The sequence below is a fragment of the Dermacentor albipictus genome, chromosome 8, assembly GCF_038994185.2.
Source record: "Dermacentor albipictus isolate Rhodes 1998 colony chromosome 8, USDA_Dalb.pri_finalv2, whole genome shotgun sequence".
In the NCBI taxonomy this organism is placed as follows: domain Eukaryota; kingdom Metazoa; phylum Arthropoda; class Arachnida; order Ixodida; family Ixodidae; genus Dermacentor; species Dermacentor albipictus.
The window spans coordinates 79,855,337-79,874,658 of record NC_091828.1 but is presented as its reverse complement, the minus strand read 5'-3'; the positions used below and the strand labels follow the sequence as shown (position 1 = coordinate 79,874,658).

Genomic DNA, 19,322 nt, shown 5'->3' with positions numbered 1-19,322 from the left:
CGGGCGCTCGTGTGTCCTGAAAGCAATCTGCGACGTGGCTAAAGGGCGCGCCCGCGCAGGCCTCATCTTCAAAGCGATCTGCGGTGTTTGCAGAGTGCGCGTACTCCCGGTAGTTTCGTATGCGCTGTGCTTTCGACGTTTCGGTCTCGTTGAAGCGAGAGATGCACGGAGGTCAATTCGCTTGCTGCTGCCCCGATTCCTCCCTCCAGCGTTTTGACAGCTAGTTTCCGCGCTCATCGAGGGATATGTGTTCATGTTTATCTGTGCGCGCGTCACACCGTGCTTGTTGATTTAAAACACGTTGGCGGGCTAGTTGGCTTGAATGCATGATAGATTGTGTAAGCGCGACTGAACAAAGACCTAATAAGAAGCAGACGCACAAAGTGCGTATTTTTGTGTGTTTGTGTGTATATGTCGTCGTTCAGACCCGCTTACATATTCTATCATTGTTAATTTAGTTAGTAAGCAAATGTGTAGAAGTTTATACGGCCGATCAAACTACTATCTTTACCTCGTACAGCTATCTACGAATTTGCTACCTCAATCGGTGTTTTCCCTTTCGGGTGGAACTGCCCCTTTTTTGGTGCCATCTCTTGATGACGCTTGATTTTCGGCCTCATGGGACATGTTGTTAGCTGCTACTAGAAGGCGACGATGATCCTTGGATTTAGTGGGAGGTACCCATAAGCGGCCACTGCTGATCTTATGAGGGCGACGAGCCTTCTTTGATGTTCGTTGGCTTACATGTTGGCCATTGCTCGCTACCCTTGTAATAAATAGCAGCTGTAAATAGTTTCACTACTGTGCGTTCACGTAACAATATAATGCTTTCGCATAAAATTCGTTTGGAGTGTCCATAGATTGTTATTGCAATATTAAAACAAGATGAATATGTATTGTACACGGAACCGTTGTACAACGAAGTGAAACGTCACTAACTTTTTGGTGTCATTGCTCGATCACGGCACATGTTTTGCCTCAGAGGCTGTACAGTACTTTCGAATTAGGACTCGTTTGGAGTGTCCATAGAACTGTTATTGGAATAGTAAAACAAGATGAAGATTTATTGTACACGGAACTGTTGTACAACGAAGTAAAACGTCACTAACTGGTTGGTGCCATCGCTTGATCACGGCACATGTTTGCCTCAGAGGCTACACAATCTTCTCGCATTAAAACTCGTTTGGGGTGTCCATAGAAATGTTATCGCAATATTAAAACAAGATGAAGATTTATTGCGCACGGGACCGTTGCACATTACCATGAGCATCGCGGAAACGTCACTGTGTCTTTTTGGTGCCATCGCTTGACCACGCCACATTATAACGCGGCAGCGTTAGGCGCCCCATGTATCAGAAAATCCGGCGTCGGTGGCGGCGACGTTTTCGGTTTGAGAGAAAGCACCCCGATCCACGCAGACACTCCGCGTGGCGCATAGGCGTTACTGAACTAACTGAATTTCTCAAACTGAAATGCGTCAGGAAATCCGTAAAGTACGATTTACACACAACTGCCAGAAAGGATCGCATTGGATTTTAGTTTGAATATGCCATTACACATACGCGGAAACTCAAACACAGACCCCTTTTCCAGCTGCCGATGAGGCCTGTTTTAGTTGGAGCTGCGCGCCTCAGAAAGCTCGCTTTCGTTCATTGCTTTCTGCGGCAGCGTTTCCAGGAATGCATTACGCTTGCATAAGCTGCAGTTGCGGGGAAGTGTGAGAAGCAGTCAGGAACCTTTAAATACTATCGCGTTCCACTGTGAAAAGTGTAGCCTAAGCCATAGAGAAAGAAAAAAAAGTTAAGAGTGGACAATACTCCAATACACTCCAGTACACCCCAGCGGCCCAATCGACCCTAGCACGCCTGGCGGTTGTTGAGAGCAACTGGCCTGCACTTCCTATTTCGGTTTCGCCGGCGCGAAATTTGGATTACCCCGCGTAACCGACGTTAGGCTGTAGCGGAAGCTTGTCATGTCAGACCATTTTTCTCCACCCAAATGGCAACGATTTTATTTGTCGTTTTGGTTTAGCGATTCCCTATTTTGTCGAGTTCAATAGTTGGTGTGAATTGAGGTCGTGACGCAATTTTTATTTCGGTTAAGTTCTAACAGATGGAGATAGAGGTAATCATAAATCACTACGGCTTTATCCATCGCGCTTGTCTTCTCTGTTTTGGTACAAGTGGTCATATGTATCAGAGACACAGTTTCCGCAATGTTTTTTTATTCCAAGGCAAGATAGGCTTCTTCTGGGTTCTGCCGTTGTTAAAGCACCACGACACACAGCAGTAGCTGCCTTAGCTTGGACCGCCGGACGGCATGGCATCAGCAGGGTCTGAAAACGTCACTTAGTTCACGCTTCGTTAATTACCAAAAACATATGTACACGTCACAACTGTACCAGGAAACCGCTTTGAATGAATAGGGAACCGATGCACAATATAAAACCTCCGACACATTCTGACCTCTGACCCATAACACTCGGACTTACAAGGATAAATGTTAAGACCCCGTACAGGGGCATTCAAAAGTTCCCAGGCCGCCATCCTATGTAATCCCATGGCATCGCGGCCTGTGAGCTTTTGGACACACCTGTACGTACTCAGTATAGTGAGTACATTGGTAGGCAAAATAGCAGTTCACATAAGCATAGTTAAGATAAATCTGAAACGTCGAAATACGACGCCTTTGTTCAAATGCGCTCCACGCCACGCCTACGCGAGAATACGTTGTGCAGTGATTTCCGCCATGAAAAAATTGCAAGGAACCGAAAGTTACTAGAACGCGCAGTACTTCCCAACACGGCCGCCGCAATAAGCACATGCAGTAGTCATTGGGGACTTTTCTCCACCGCTACTTTTCTGTATAAACAAGCACGGACGTATACACCACCGTCCGTCCGTGCGCCGTACATACACACCTCGCCGCAGTACAAAACGCAATAAGCTACGCCCGCTGTTTATGTCACATGCCATTGTTTGCAAACTATATTATTAAAATATTCAGGAGCCCTTACTGTATAGGGGAAACGAGCCAGCAAAGCTTGGCTACAGCGTGCCTAACGTCCTGCTTTCCTTTATTTAGGTCGCGCCCGTCCCCGGAACGCCGCTCTCGGTTTGAATCGGCGTGGCGCCTTTTACGGTCTTTCCAGCGTCTAGAACGGGCCACCGAAGGGACCGTGAACCGTCACGCGATCATGTTAACGCGGGTTAGGAATCCACTTTTCTCGAGACCGGCATTTTCCTGAAATGTGCAATTCCTGATATTGACCTTAAGCGTTGTCCAGCAGATCGTTTTTAGTCCGCCAACACGTACTATTTCAATGGAGTGGCGATACCGTGGTTATCGCAAACAGCCCTGGGCAGGAACGGTTTACCCTCGCAAACCGAGACGCAGCGTCTCGATGGCGTCTGACAAGCTGCGAGTCGCAGTGCAGTGCACAGCCGTCAAGCGGTGCAAGTTACTGGCGGCTTCGCGCTGCTTGATGATGTTCGCGGAACGCAACCAACAAAGATTATTCCGTTCTCGGTGGGGGTAGCAAGAAAGCACATGGTACAGCCTTCTCACTACGCATTTCTTTAGGGGGCATGCTTTTCGCATTGTTCGCGTCTAGCCGCCTCATATACAGTCGCAAACTGGTATTTTTAGCAAACCTCATCGCCCTCACAAGTCAGTTACTCCAAGCTTCGCTTGAAAACGTGACTCACCTGTCTGACGCACGAAAACACGAAAACACCACCGCAGCCAACGTTCACGAAACCTTCACGCTGGCACGCCGCTGGTACACGAATCGTTCATTTCTTCTCGATGGACGAATGGTGATTGGTGTCTTGGATAAATTCTGTTTTTACTCATAAGAAACACGCCAAATTTGGGCGTATAATTGTTATTTTGTAGAACGATTCAGCAGAATTCATTACATTTTCTTTTTTTTGCGCCTGCGTCCTCTGGCCTTTGGTGAGAGCACTAGTTCGTTACGTAGCCATGACGTTGTTCCTGAGCCCAGATTTCTCGGAGTGTCCGCTCTTAGTCTTTTTTCTTTCTCTATGCTTAAGCGTCCTCCGCTTTTCTGCCTCATTGGACGAGCAATGCTTTCCCATTCAAATTCGCTCGGGTGCCTATATAATTCTGATCACAATGAATACGTTATGAACTTCGTCAGAGCCGCACTGCGTTTGGAGCCAGTCTTTAGAGCAGGGCTATTAGATACCAAGTTGTATAGCCTCCACAGTTTCTCAGGCTACCTACTTAGATTATTTTGTAAGATTTTTTTACTTCGTTATACTCTGCAGGAAATGTCTATTTCATGCAATGTAGTTGCACACCTTGCGTTTACCTTTTACCCAATTTGCGCAAAAAAATGAGTACCATCTATTGCTGGCTTTTAAGAAATTTGGACGACAAAGCCATTCAAGCCTTAGTGACGGAGATAAATGAAGTATGGGAGGAGGGCGTTGTGCCGGAGAGTTGCAAGAAGACTACGGTGGTCCTAATACCCAAGCCAGGTAAATCACCCAGCTTGGAGAACCTCCGTCCTATCTCCCTTACTTATTGCATTAGCAAAGTAGTAGAACATGCAGTGGATAACATGATATCGACAGATATCGAGCGGAACGAACTATTCCCGTATAATATGGTTGCTTTCAGGCCCTTACTTTCAACGCAGGATGTCATGGTCCTGCTCAAAGCACAGATAATCGACTCTCAACACAAAGATGTAAAAGGGGTCTTCGCACTGAATCCAACCAAAGCCTTCGATACAGTTGCACACGACTATATCCTTAAGGGATATCGTCATTGAACTTAGGAGTTAAATTCTTCTCCTTCGTTACATTCCTCCTCGAGAGCAGGATGGAGGCCAGAAAGTTGAGGTAATCAATCTCGGAATCTTTCACACTCGGAAGAAGGGGTACTCCTCAAGGGGTCGTTATTTTACCCCTTCTGTTTAATATAGCAATGAGCAAGTTGTCGGCAAGCCTTGCAGCAATTCCTTACGTAGGTCGTGCATTATACAAGGTAAATATACCTGGTAGCGAAGCTTTCATAGGAGGCCATACGTTCAAAACATGGCGGTCCGTCTGCGGTTCATGGGGCTTAGCGCCATCTGTATGTGGTGGGAACACTTCGGGTGGAAGAAAAAATAATGTGACGCCATGTCCGTTCAAAGCAGATGTGACGTCATTTTGTTTTCGAAGGCGCGAAATTTGTTTTGTTTTCGTTCCTTTGGAGCTATATATTCAAATGCCCCGCCATTCGACTTGATGGGCGTTCCGAGCTTTCAGCGTGGAAAGCGATGCAAGAAAAGGCCAGCCATACGGTTGTCGAAATCGCATCCCTGTACAGAACATACTTTCTTTGGAGGCCGACGAAAGCTTTAGGTGTAGAGTGCTGATACTATTGTCGGATGCCAAGCCCGTCGGCTAGCGCAGTCGCACGAAAACAAGTACACAATTATCTGTCGGTCGCAAGTCACTACTTTTGACTGAACAGATTATGAAGCGATGAAGCTACCCGCGCCACCAAATTCAGACAAACTTCGACAAGCAAGAAAGCACAAATTGTGAGGGGGGCGTATTCCAACAGGTGACCTTTACGAGTGTGCCTTTCTGCCCATTTCAAGACGTGCATTGCATTGCGAGTGATAGTGGCGTCCACGCCCCCTGTAGCGATAGGCGCTGAAAAGAAATGCATTTATTAATAATAATAAAATTAAACTTGTATTTTCTTAACTCGTCACGAATATATAAAATAGACTAGGAATTTTATTTTCGTTTATTGAATCTAACTGTGTCTCGTTTGAATTAAAAAACGCGTTTTTCTTTCCCATTGTTTGTTCCCTTCAAACATAGTCGCGCTTTAATTGCTTCTCCCATAACCCCCCATGCTGATGTCGGTGACAACCTGTACTGAATCACTTTTCGCCCGAAGCTTCGCGACCTATTTGAATCGACCTTGCATTATATGCTCACGATATTACAATGTAGTGCCCTGGAGGATCGGAGACAACGGTCGAACAAGCTCTACAGGAGGCTCTGGATGTTATATAGTCTTTCTTGGAAGGTACGGGACTGGCACTCTCGCCTGGAAAGTCGGAACTCCTGCTGTACAGACAGGCTAGGCGAGGTGCTAGGGGACTCGCCCCACTCAATCCGGTACCCATTAGCGTTCGTGCCAGACATGGGCACACCATCCCGAGAGTATACTCTACCAAAATCCTAGGGCTTTCAATAAACTCAAAGGGCTGCAACGCTAAGACTATAGCCCATCTCACCACAAGAACAGTCTTAGATTAATTATGGGCGTGTCCAACAAGAAAGGTAGCATAGACGAGGATGTACTAGTTAGGGCTCATCATGCTTTCCTCATGAGCCATGTCATTTACATAGTCGCGGCCCTCAATTGGACCAAAACGTAAATAGATAAATTAGACACGCTCATGCGATAAAGTTTCAAAACGGTGATCGGCGTGCCAATCACAGCTAGCACAGTAAAACTCATGACGATGGGATTACACAAAACAACTTCGGAGTTACTAGAAGCACAAAGAGCAGCACAAATTATTAGGTAATAAACTCCAAAGTAGGCAGCAGACTGCTGGATGCGGCAGGCCTCCGTCCTATCTTCAATCAGGGATATACCGTACAACTTGATATTCAAACAAGGAATTCCTTTATGTAGACCCTTTTCCAAGAAATGTCCGCCACCAACACAATAAAGGTCGAAATTTAGCGATGTCTAGAGCTTTCTTAAAGAACATATCCGGAACGGAGCCCTTTGTTGACGCGGCGCGACACGCCAGTGCCAACAAGTTTTCCGTAACAGTAGTCAATGACAGGGGAGAACTCCTCTCGGCAGCCTCGCTGAAAACCTCCTCGATCGATGTGGCGGAACAGGCTGCTATAGCTCTCGGATTACTGGACTCAAAACGCACTACGGTGTACACGGACTCCCGAGCAGCCGTTAGAGCGTTCGCATCGTGATTGATAGCCAAAGAAGCAGCCAAGATTGTGAACGGCAAACACCCCACTGACATTGTTCACCACATAATCTGTTTCCCAGCTCACATGGGACCATACGTATTAATCGGTCACCTGAACCCCGATGAGATAGCCCATGACCGTGCGCGAGGTTTCATATGCCGCGACGTGATGGTGTCTCGGGTGAGTTCTCTAGAGCTCGTCCACAGTGATCCTCTAGTTCTATTTCACGAAATCACATATAATTACAGAGGGAATAAGCAGACTTTTCCCTTCCCCCATCATAATCTCAACAGACCACAAGCTAGCACTCTCCGCATGCTCCACCCGGGGTCCTACCCCTCTAGGGGCTTTCTGAACAAGCTCCACCCGGACATTGATCCATTGTGTCCAGAGTGTGGCACTGAATTTTGCTCGTTAAGGCATCATGCTCTGGCAGCGCCCTGTGTTACAGGATTTTAACCGAGAAGAAGACTGGACGAAGGCCATCACACACGCGAAACAAGACGTCCAGCTCCTGGCCGTCCAGAGGGCCCGTGAACGAGCGGAGAGGCACGGCCTCTCTGTTCTGACATGAGACTAGCCAACGACTGTGTAAGGACCTACCTAGCAGGCCCCCTGCCTAGTTCCTATGGACCTCAATAAAGTCGTTTACTACTACTACTACTACTACTACTACTACTACTACTACTACTACTACTACTACTACTACTACAACCATCTCTTGCTAACACAATATAAAATGAAGCCAGGGAGACTTGGATATAGGTATGTTTATGAACGCGAAAACATTGCGACGTCTCTCCAACGAGGTCTCGGCCTCGTTCGCGTACTTAGTGGACCCCCATGGGAAACGGGCGCAGTTATACACTGAGAAGTCGAAGTCGAAAGTGCTTACCGAAATCACCGCACCGACTGGCAGCGCGACCGCGCGCGGCGTCCCAACTATCAAGCACCAAGATAAAAAAAATATGTAAATGCCACATTTCTGAACGGACCAAGGTATTGTTGTTCACCGCCACTGGGAAATACTCAGATTACTTTATGCATTCCGCCTGATTACATGATTAGCCCTAATTAGTTGCACGAATACATAATAATAATAATAATAATATATGGGGTTTTACGTGCCAAATCCACTTTCTGATTATGAGGCACGCCGTAGTGGGGGACTTCGGAAATTTTGACCACCTGGGGTTCTTTAACGTGCACCTAAATCTAAGTACACGGGTGTTTTCGCATTTCGCCCCCATCGAAATGCGGCCGCCGTGGCCGGGATTCGATCCCGCGACCTCGTGCTCAGCAGCCTAACACCATAGCCACTGAGCAACCACGGCGGGTACGCACGAATACATGCAGAAAGTGCGCGCGACAGGCCACTCCAGCCACTTTGCGCGCACACGCGGGCTTCTTTCGCGCTCGGAAAAGCACTTTTATGTACCACGTTGTGAGCAACAGAAAGCTGTATCGAGAGTTTTTCATGGTGCCCTACAATTTTCCCATTGCCACTTATCTAACAATAATGTTTGAGAAATCTATGAAATAATTAAGACTAATTATTTGTTAGGCGAAATGCAAAAAATAATCTGACTATCTGCAAGCGGCGGCAAACGACATCACCTTAGTTCCGTCCAGCTACATAGCATTTGGGATATTTTCAAATCTTGGTACGCAATAGTTGGGCACATAACAGTTGGGAGACCCTCCATATAGACAGGCCACACAGTTGCCGCTCCCCGGCAAGTGCAGCTTATTCAACCCTACCCTTTACCGGGAAACGCTCGCGGCGAACGCTGGGCGCGAAGGCGAGCTTTCAGGTTCTTTTTTCCTTTCACCTGCACAGCGGGAGCCGCCGTTGCCGTGGCTGCACGGACGTGAGCGCTATCTGGCGGCGCTTCAACGTGGATTCATCGCTTTGCTCCTTGCACTCTCTTTGCTATCCAGTCTTCGGCTTTTCTCCTCACCCTTTCGCCATACTCCTGTCCTCCGGTTTCCGCTTCCTCCTTTCACTGTTGCCTCCTCTTCCGCTTTCCTTCTTGCACTCTCGTCGCTGTCAAGTCCTTGGCATTTCTCCTCACCCTTTCGCCATACTCTTCTCCTCCGCTTTCCGCTTCCTGCTTGCACTTTTACCTCCTTTGCCACTTTCCTCCTCACGCTCTTTTCGCTGTCGCCTTTCTTTCATTCCCCGCTGCGCTCCGTATTCGCTTGGTTACGCCGACGAGGCACGCCGACGCTCAGGGCACGAACGGGCGCCTAAGAGCTACGCCCTAAAACTCCCCGGCGTTTTCGTTAGACGTCACGATGGAAAAAGTCCTATCTTCGCGTTGCCATCGCGTGAGCATGCTGAATGCATCAGGTCGGATTCCTTCAGTCGGCGAGCTGGCCTGCAGAGTAATTGCATCTCGTCAACGCTTCGCAATCGTGAAGATCTACGCACCGACATGCGCGTTAGATCATATCGTTACGCAATTATTTTGCAGCGCTCAACGTTTTGATTTTTACCGTCTCATGAGCGCCGACGCCGAGCGACACAACGGCGATCGACGCCTGGTAGAAACAGTGAATGTGGACAGGCCTCACTGATATTTATTCTCGCTTCAAGAAGCACGGCGAGTTCGGAAACTTATGTTGAACAATATATTCCGTCATGACTTCAACAATTCACACTGATGATGCATGCACATACAGTCTCATTGCCTTCTACATTTAGAAAAAAAATATAATTGGTTCGGAAATTAGGCCAATCAATGTCGGCGATAAATAAGCACGTAAGTTACAGCATGGAAGGGAGGGGCGGGCCACAATTACACATGGTGCCACACATGTCGTGTACATGTCATTACAGCGTAACATGAAAAGGCTGCCTTCATTTTTACACCGAGGCTGTTTGTGCTACAACAGAGAGCTCGTGAATGGTATGCGTGTTTTCCTGGTGACCTGGAGATAAGTTGTGCCATGTACCAACTTAAGTTTAGAAGGACTGTAGGACAATATATACGGTGGTGTCTGCAGAAAGTGAAGTGTGTGAGGTAATTAGCGGCTCAACGAAAAGTGATAAGCTGCATTATCTGCGAAGTATCAGACTCATGGGAACTTTTTTCAATTTCCAGAGAAAAACAAAATCTGAAACGACTTCATCCGTATTGTGATGATGGTATTGTGACGAAGCTACGGTCGTCCTGCTGGGCTGTCTGGAAAGTAACAAGGTCAGGAACCGAAGAGTAAATAGCGGCAAGATACTTATCGAAGTTGTTAGCCTCACATTCAGTTATCGGCATAGGACGGTGAGATGGGCAGTCAGCGTCAGTGTGGCGGCTGCCACCCTTGCAGCATACCACAAAGTCAATCTTGTAAACGCTAGGCCCATCACGCTAGGCCCATCGCGCTAGGCACCCAGATGGGTCTCGTAGGCCAACCAAGGAGCAAGAGTAGTGGTGGTCGGTGACGCCAGAGAAGCGACGGCCATAGGCGTATGGAAGAAACTTGTGAACCGCGAAAACGACTGCGAGACACTCCTGTTCCGTAATTCTACAGCTGCGCTGTGCCTTGCTCAATGGACTGCTTCCATCTGTGACTACATGTTCAGCATTGTCATGGCATTCAATGGGCACTGCGCCGAGACCTATTGCGCTAGCATCGGTGCAGATTTCTGGAGGAGCACAGGGATGAATGTGGCGTAGCACCGGCCCTCAAGTCAGCACAAACTTCAGCTCTGAAAATGCTGATTTCCAATCCGGTGTCCAGTAGGAAAAATACCTCCTTTGGCACAAAGTCAGTCAGCGAATATGTCTTGTCTGCAAAAGTGGGGACAAAACGCCGAAGTATGACAACAGGGCCAGGAAACTTCGCAGATCCCAGAGAGACTGCACCTGCTTAGTGTTACCGAGAGCGAAAAATTTCTTCGCGTTTGGCCTAACCCCAAGCTCATCGACAAGGTGTCCTAGAACCAGTGCTTGGCGTGGTCCAAAACGACATTTCTTTGAGTTCAAAGTTAGCGCAGCTTTCTCCACACAGGCTTGGACAACGTCAAGGTGATCGTTATGTTGGTAAATTGTCCAGACAAAAATAACCACGTTGGTAACATAAGCAAATCTCCAATCTTAGACCCCACAGAACTGTGTTCATATAGCTTTCGAATGTTACAGGGGCATTGCACAAGCCGCACGGCATAAGAGTACATTGAAACAATCCGTCTTTTGTAAGAAAAGCTGTCATTTGTTAACCAACCGCATCCATGAGAATTTGTCAATGACAAGATTGCAAATACACGGAAGAAAAATAAGATACGGAATGCAGGTAGTCGATGACATCACGGAACGAAGAAGCGTGAACAGATCTTTGTTTTGGTTATGGAGTATACAACATAGAATCTGCACGGGCCGTCCTCTTTTTTCACCAGAATGACAGGCGTAGCCCAAGGACTCGGTAATTTTTGTATAACTCCGCTAGTTAGAATATCGCGGACTTCCTGCTAAGTTACTCTGCGCTCCGAAGGAGAAACTCAGTAGGTCCTGTAGGCCTACTGATTAGTAGGCCTCATCGCAGAGGACAGTAAGCCACATCATGTGTTGAATGAGCAAGGACTGCGAAGTCGGCCTTGAACGCCTTGCCAGCAAAAGAGGCAGACACCGTGCACAAAGAAACTAGGCGCAACTACTCGCCGCTGACACAGCCCAAAAGCTAGCAGGTTTGTGTGATCAAAACATCGGTTTTCCTCCAAGTCGTTGTTAGGTAAAAACAAAACTCTACACCGAAACCATTTCTCCTGTATATATCAAAACCATCGTGAGAACATCGTCCATAAACACATGAACCTTGCTTCGAAGCCTTGAAACTGCTAGAGGCATACTTGCGTGTAATGTGGTATGTCCAGCGACCTCCCCTCCATCGGCCGCTCCGGCTATTTTCCCGGGGGGGGGAGGGGGAGATGAGAGCCATGGCCTGGACCGTGGCAGTGAGGATCGTCACTGGCGCTTAGTAGATGGCGTCAAGCCCCGCTAGAGGCAGGCGCATCACTACGCAGTACATGTGTACATAGTAGCAAGAGCTTGGGGGCGCAACCCACCGCCCCGTTCCAAAGGGGACGCTCATAACATCCATCCATCCATCCATCCATCCATCCATCCATCCATCCATCCATCCATCCATCCATCCATCCATCCATCCATCCATCCATCCATCCATCCAGTCTCTGCTTGTACATGTTCTGGTGGAAGGTTGGAGTTAAAGGCCAAAAGGTGTGCTCGGGTCATTGGCTGCGCCGTGTAAATGTCGGCGGTGGCTTAAGAAGCGTCGCAGATGGTCGACGTCGAGTATACGCCATAACCGGGTTATGTGTCCACGAACGCCTGCACTTGAAGCATACGGGGCGTTCACGAGGTGCGGTTAAATCGCTGCGTTTTTTTAGGGCAGTCGACACACGCACTTCTCATTTCTGAACTAAAGGAGACCGTCGGCTGAAATACCTGTCGCGGAGCGCATAAAGTTGCTCTGCGGAAGACGCCACTGGGTGAACTGGGGGCCTGAACCCCGGTACGTGGCTAGGATGGTCGGGATCATCGAAACTCGTGGCATTCATAGTTCTAGACACTGGTTCACACAGCCTGTATCCACCTTGCACGGGAACGCCAGAATGCCGTCGTAGTTCCCCGGGCACGATTGAACGGATGTTTGACGAAATATTGCAAGGCGGCAAAGTAATGGCTCATATCAACGGCGGTGAAGGTCGTGACAATTTGGCCAGCGCAACGAACTTCGACGTTACTTGAAGCGTTTTCAGAGTCTCGAATGTTCGACAATATTTAATCACGTCATGTACGCACTCGAGACTCTCCTTCCCAGTAAGGAAGTGATAAACGACCCCGGCAATACCTATCCGAATGTCGCCCGCATTGTCCTCTTCGGCCATGCGGGCTGCGCTGACTCTGACAACTTCAGTGCAGCTTCAATGTACAGTCGCGGACAGAATATTACGGACCATGAAATCAAGAAAAAGCTGAATATCTCCGCAACCTCACAACGCAATCTGCTATTTGCATTTTGGACCTCGACTAGAACATGCTAACAACGTTGTCGTGGGCAGTTTTACTGGTTACTGCGACAGGCTGCTCGGGTATTGAACGTTTTCAGAGATCCCGTGGTCCATTTTATTCTGTCCGCGACTGTACGTTCTGCGTGTCCCACCGGTAACCTAAGCACTCTGTTGACAACATCTGTTGCGCGCGTTTCTTATTCTTCATGGCTGGCTGGCTCTAGAACGCACCTTATAATTTCGTCCACTACTCGTTGCCAGGTTGGCAACGCGTCTTCGTGGTTCTCATACCAAACCAACGCGGTGAAAACAAGAAACGACCCAACTTAAGATAACTAGGTAGTAGCATTCCAGCCGTTATAATGGCTCACCCGCTGATAGCGGCTGAGCCACTAGCTCACGTCATCGCTGAGATTTCCTGTAAAGTTCCGTGGCTCCCGGTAGTGGTACGCAGACGCCCTTGCAGAAGGCTGCTGATCGACTCCCATTAGATCTCATGTCTTGAGATAGCGCTGGCAGGTTGGCGAGTCGGTGGCTGCGGCGAAGCTCGTACTATTGTGATTCAGTCATTAGTTGGCGGCGTTTCTCCGCGGTAGCCTGGTAGTGGCTTACCTCGGAACTCTACCACGTCTGTGATGATGGGTGGCGTTTACTTACAGGATTGAAGATGATAGCTGTTAAGGGGGCTATCTACGTAGGCGCTCGCCATACACTCCAACCTGGATCTATTATTCGGCCATCTGTTAGCACATTTCAATACACGTGGTGTACAAACTATCTTGCACTGAGATTTAAAACTATGCACATGCCACGTAGTTCTTCCAGATATTGATATTTTTATATTGCATTGCGCCTAATTACGCAATTATTCGTAATTATTCAACTTCTCAAATATTATAACTATATGAAAAGTACCAATCAGAAAATTGTAGAACAAGGGGAACAACTGCATATGCATTTCTTTTGTGGCTCAATACGGGCTACATATTTTTTTTTTTTTTGCGAGCGTGAGAGAAGCCCGCAAATACACGCAATATTGCCGCGCCACTGGCCGGTCGAGCATGTGCTTTAATTACGGGCCCGGGAGAATGATAATTGATAATGCTAAAAAGCAAAGCTACGCTGGAAATAGCGGCTATATAGATATATCATGTACATGTTGTTGTTGATTTTCTTTTTAAAGCGAAAGCATTACGGGCCACGCACTTCCGATTTCGCCGTGGTGGTGCTCCGAGGAGGCACATGACCTCACAACGCGCACCTCGCCGCGGATATTTCTCTCTCTCTCTCTCACTCCCTGGTCACTACTGCGCATGCGCCACTAGTAACACCGAGCCACAGGTGTTCCGCCGCTGCGCAGCGCCGAGCCTTTCCGCCACCGCCGTTTGGTGTGACGTCACACCGCATTCCTCGTCGTTGCGCTCGCCTCCGCTCGCTTGGCCAGCTGCATCGCTTGCCTGATATCATGTCGGAGGATTGAAAAGGAGAGCTCGAGTGTGCCGCAACCACAGCTGAGGCGGCAGTATGTATGGCGACAATTCTGATAAGCAGGAGGAGGCCTGGAATCGACATCGGAACGAGATGAAGAGGAAACGAATCGCCCAGGAAACAGATGAACAGCGCGCCGAACGACTGGCTAAAGGCCGCAACATATCTAGACAACCAGACTAACCTGGACTTGCAATCAAGTTTAAAGAAGGCTAACCAGCTTTCGCTACGTATATCCTGGCATAGACGAGCTAAGCCACTGCCAGTTTTTTTCAGTTAGCCTATCGATGTAGTAAAATTCAACACATTAGTGGGCTTTGAAGTGGCGGCAGCAAGTTTTTTTTTTGTTAGTTTTATTCAGATAGATGATATACGGACGCTCAAAGCGCGCCAGTTCTTCCTCGCCGTCTGTGCCGCTTTTGCGGCTGCCGTCACCATGCTGTCACGCTGTTGATGGCACGCGGCCGCCCCGCTCGTATATAGACGCTTGATGGTCTCCACAGACGCCTATATAGTGCGTTCAAGGGAAAAAACAAAAAGAAGAAAAGACGCAGAAGATGAGACGCACCGTCACGTTCCGCTCGTCCGACAACGCTATGGCAGCGTTCTCTGCCTTATGCCCAGCAGCCCTGTTGTGTGCCCCACACTCTGGTTCATACCCAGACCACGGCAAACAGTAAAGGTCGGGTGACCATTGTTCTGATACTTGAATTTGCACTGACTGCACCGACGATTTTCCGTTGGTTTCATTTTAGAGTGCAACTCTCGTGAGCCCGTTCCTGCAGCCAATGCCTCCAGCAAGCATCGACGTCTCTCGGAACCGAGTGGACGAGCACAGCGAAGGATGAAAGAGCCAACGAGGAGCGAAGCGGCGGTTGAAAGACGGCGACAGCGAATGTCAGCTTGCGCTACTTGCAACATGACCAGTCTTTATTTTTCGGACCGCTGTATCCGTGTTTGAAGACACAGTCAGCTTGCTATATTTAACGAGTGCGGGAGATGGGGCGCTCCGGATATGGTATTGTCATCTGCCGCGCCCAACAACCGGTGTGTCGTAGGGCATGAGATCGTTGGATTATCGAATGCCGGAACTACTGATTCTCCATGCAGAGCTAGCCAACATAGCGTTGCAGCCTCAGTAACTTTTCGCCATTAAAATTCTAATTAAAGCACTTACAGGTATCGCTGTCGAAATTAATTGTGCCATCGCGACTTATCGTAGATATGTTCGTCAATATCGCAGAGATTCATGCAATAATTACTAAAGGTACCAGCATCGAAATTATGGGAAGTACATGGACTTGCCCAAACTTCGCCCTTCTAGCTTCAAACGGCTTCGGGACTTTGTAAACTGGTCATCTTCAACGAAGTACTGCGTAAGAAATAATTAAAGAAACGTTATTAAAACTGTCAGACAGCAGGATTCGAGCACAGAATGTCAAGCACAAAAGCCCGATGTGGAAACCATTACGACAAGCAACATTTGACGTCCTTACGAATTTATCGCGGGCATGCCAGTGCCTTGAGATGCTTTGCGCGTTTCGATTTGGCCAACTCGCAAGATGAACCGTTGCGATTAGTAGCGATTGCGCATGTTCGCAGCGTCTTCTCCACTTCGAAAATCGTACATTGCTGTGAAACTAACGACAATGAAGGCATATAACGCGTAATAAACGAAGCCACACGAACGTCTGAATCCACAAGCCCGAAGATAGGACAAATCCATGTACTTCCCATGGTGGCAGAACGATTGCAGCGCCAGAGTTCCCTCAAGTAATTATTGTATAGGAAACTCTATGGTGAAAATGGCCTTGGTCGCACGTGCGGAGCCATTTCAACACCAACAAAACAATGACGAATTTTTTCTGAAGCCATGCGTGACTTCTCACTTTATCGATTTGTTTTCATTCTGTTTCTAAATTAGAGCCACACTATTACTTGTTTCCCGGCTAAGCAGAAATAGGAGATACCGCATTTGCACGATTCTACCGTGCCCCCGATTGTAACGTGCCGTTAATTTAGCGTATAAATGTCCAAAATATCACAAAAAATAGCTTAGCGCCGATTCTACAGCGCACACCAAGTAAAAAAAACCTTAGTCGACAAATACCGCGTTGGAATTTTATTGCGGAACATACAAAGGCACACAGACACGCACACCGCTGAACCATAGCGGCTAGTGGCTATCGTAGTCCGATGACACTTACTTTCCGCTGTCTAGCGGCCACATAAACTTTTCTTCAGTTTCGTCTAATGCACAAGAAAGGCCACATTTCATTTGCAGCAAACTGGAAATTGACGACCACAAACGAAGGCATCTAAAAGGAAATAAAAATGGTTCGATGACAGTGTGGCTATAGCTACCTTGCACTGAGCTTTTATTTTTTATAGTGTATCGGTTTCGTTTTTTGTTTAGAGAAGAATTAGTTGCGATTTGAACGCGCATGCAAATTTCAAGTCAATTTTTATTCAAAAAAAGGTACGCGTCGGAATCGTGCAAATACTGTATTTCATATTTTGAACAAATGAGTCCAGCTTTTAGGTGACGTGTACGGAAAATCGTCCCTTTGTAGGTTGCTTGTGTGGTCTGAAAACAGTTGCTGAGTGTTCGCTTGACCCCAGTTTTCATGCGTTATACTCGGCATTTAGCTGCTCACCCCTCCCCACTTTCATGCGTCATAAGACGTTCCTAAGGGGCTTCAGTAATGTCCTCCGTGAACTAGACAAGACACTTTGTTTATATGTGGCGAAAATAAAGCGCGCGACACAGGCAATATGTAGGCAAACTTCAAAGGCAGGTGTCTATCTATGACCTTTGCAGTAAGCTACCCATGCAAGCGATGCGGAGCATTATGAGCTTTTTATGAGCAAAGCAGAATATATCGGTTTACCCGAGGAGAACTGTTAACTCCATCAATATCGAATCTAGCGGACACTGAAGGGGGAGCGAGAGAACTTGAGGGAGGGAGGACACCATGGTAAATTTTTTGACGACGTACCATGTGTATTGTCGAATTACTGCCTTTTCAAAAGTTGTCAACAATAAAGGCTTCGAAGTGTTACATGCGGGCAAGGTTGGAAACGAACAGTCCTACACGGGCAAGTTTTTAAAGTACGCGATATAATTGCCGGAAACTGAAACAATTATCGCAACTGCTCGAAAGAAACCTCTCCGCTAGAAAGAGGCTAGTAATTCTCCAAGGTTGCACGCATTTCTGTTTTTTCTTCTTGTTAATATTGCAAGTCATTTATGGTGAATGTACGAGGAACGGTCCTAAAGTAAGTTTCATAATTTATTTTGACACGGAAACTTTATGGCCAACAAAATATGCACCACTGCATCGTGAACTATACACCTAGCATTGTTGGACAGTGCGACTTTCAATGCGGGGAACCGTTCATACCGGATAACAGCGCACGGTTCCGTTGGCGACCACGTGGTCAGCACACGTCTCTCCGCGTCATCGTGGTTTGTACTCGAATAACCAATGGCACGCCAGGGTGCAGCTACCCTCTCTCTCCTTCGCAGCTCTACGCATGCGTCATTCCTCCTCAGCTTCTTCCGTCGTTGAAGCAGACGGCCGTGGATTCTTTCGGCGATCGTTTGTTTCACCTCGTCTAACATCTACGCTTTAAAAAAAAATGGCGACAACTACCTTCGGAACGCCCCTCGTAGATCGTTGCGTACGACCTCGAGAAAACTATTATCTGAACTAGCGATATGCTGTACACTTGCACACCGAGTACAATGCTTTGTTTAGTAATTGAAATACTTTGCAGCAAATGCGCGTTTTTGTTACGCGTTGTGCGGCTGCTACTGGGCGGGATCGGGGATCACTGCCAGACACGCATTGCCTACTGCCCCTGCATCATCGTGAGTTTTATATCTACTTGACAAATAAATATGCAAATTTCAAATCGTTTTTTTCGGGCTCTTATGGTTCACCATATTTAATTGATAAACAAGTCTGTGCATCTTCACCCGCCGTGGTTGCTCAATGGCTATGGTGTTAGGCTGCTGAGCACGAGGTCGCGGGATCGAATCCCGGCCACGGCGGCCGCATTTCGATGGGGGCGAAATGCGAAAACACCCGTGTACTTAGATTTAGGTGCACGTTACAGAACCCCAGGTGGTCAAAATTTCCGGAGTCCCCCACTACGGCGTGCCTCATAATCAGAAAGTGGTTTTGGCACGTAAAACCCCATATATTATTATTATTATGTGCATCTTAAAAATAAAAACGGAAATGCACATATATATGCGCACATATATATATATATATATATATATATATATATGCGTCCTATTTACTACTGTACATTAATAAGATAGCGCGGTATATAAATATATATATATATATATATATATATGTATATATATATATATATAATTTGCATGTCATCTTGCACATCTGTACATATCATCATCATAGCCGCGACTTCTTTGTCGTCGTAGCGCGGAATCTTCGAGAACACAGATGTTTCCCAGAAGTTTCTCATTTGTTTCGAAATGCTCCGCTTGCTGGACATTCGATCTAACTCCACGCAGGCAAATATTCGCCGCTGGGAAAGGGGCGCCGGACGGAGCCCGTTCCGACCGGGTACTCGACGCGTCCGTCTGATAACCCTGGGCTCATGTGGTGGGCCCCGGTGGCGGGACCCTCGAAGAACAAGATGGCATCGGCGTCGCTTCCACGCCGTCGCGATGGTGACGAGGGTGACGGCGCAACTTGATGCCCGCTGTGTCTTGTTTTCTGCGCGCCCTTTTAATTTATTTAGGCTTATCGCTTTGACGAATAAAACCTCCCATACTCTTTGCTATAGCA

At 47.6% G+C, this 19,322-nt stretch overlaps 1 protein-coding gene across 1 annotated transcript in view; it reads left to right on the top strand.

Annotated features, from left to right (window-relative positions):
• The window catches only part of LOC135898611 (uncharacterized), a 32,394-nt gene extending 13,072 nt beyond the window's left edge, over positions 1 to 19,322 (top strand). Inside the window, exon 7 of the mRNA XM_065427662.1 lies at positions 19,046 to 19,322. Within this exon, the coding sequence (XP_065283734.1) occupies positions 19,046 to 19,230 (185 nt within the window). The 3' untranslated portion in view covers positions 19,231 to 19,322. The remainder of the gene's footprint in view (positions 1 to 19,045) is intronic.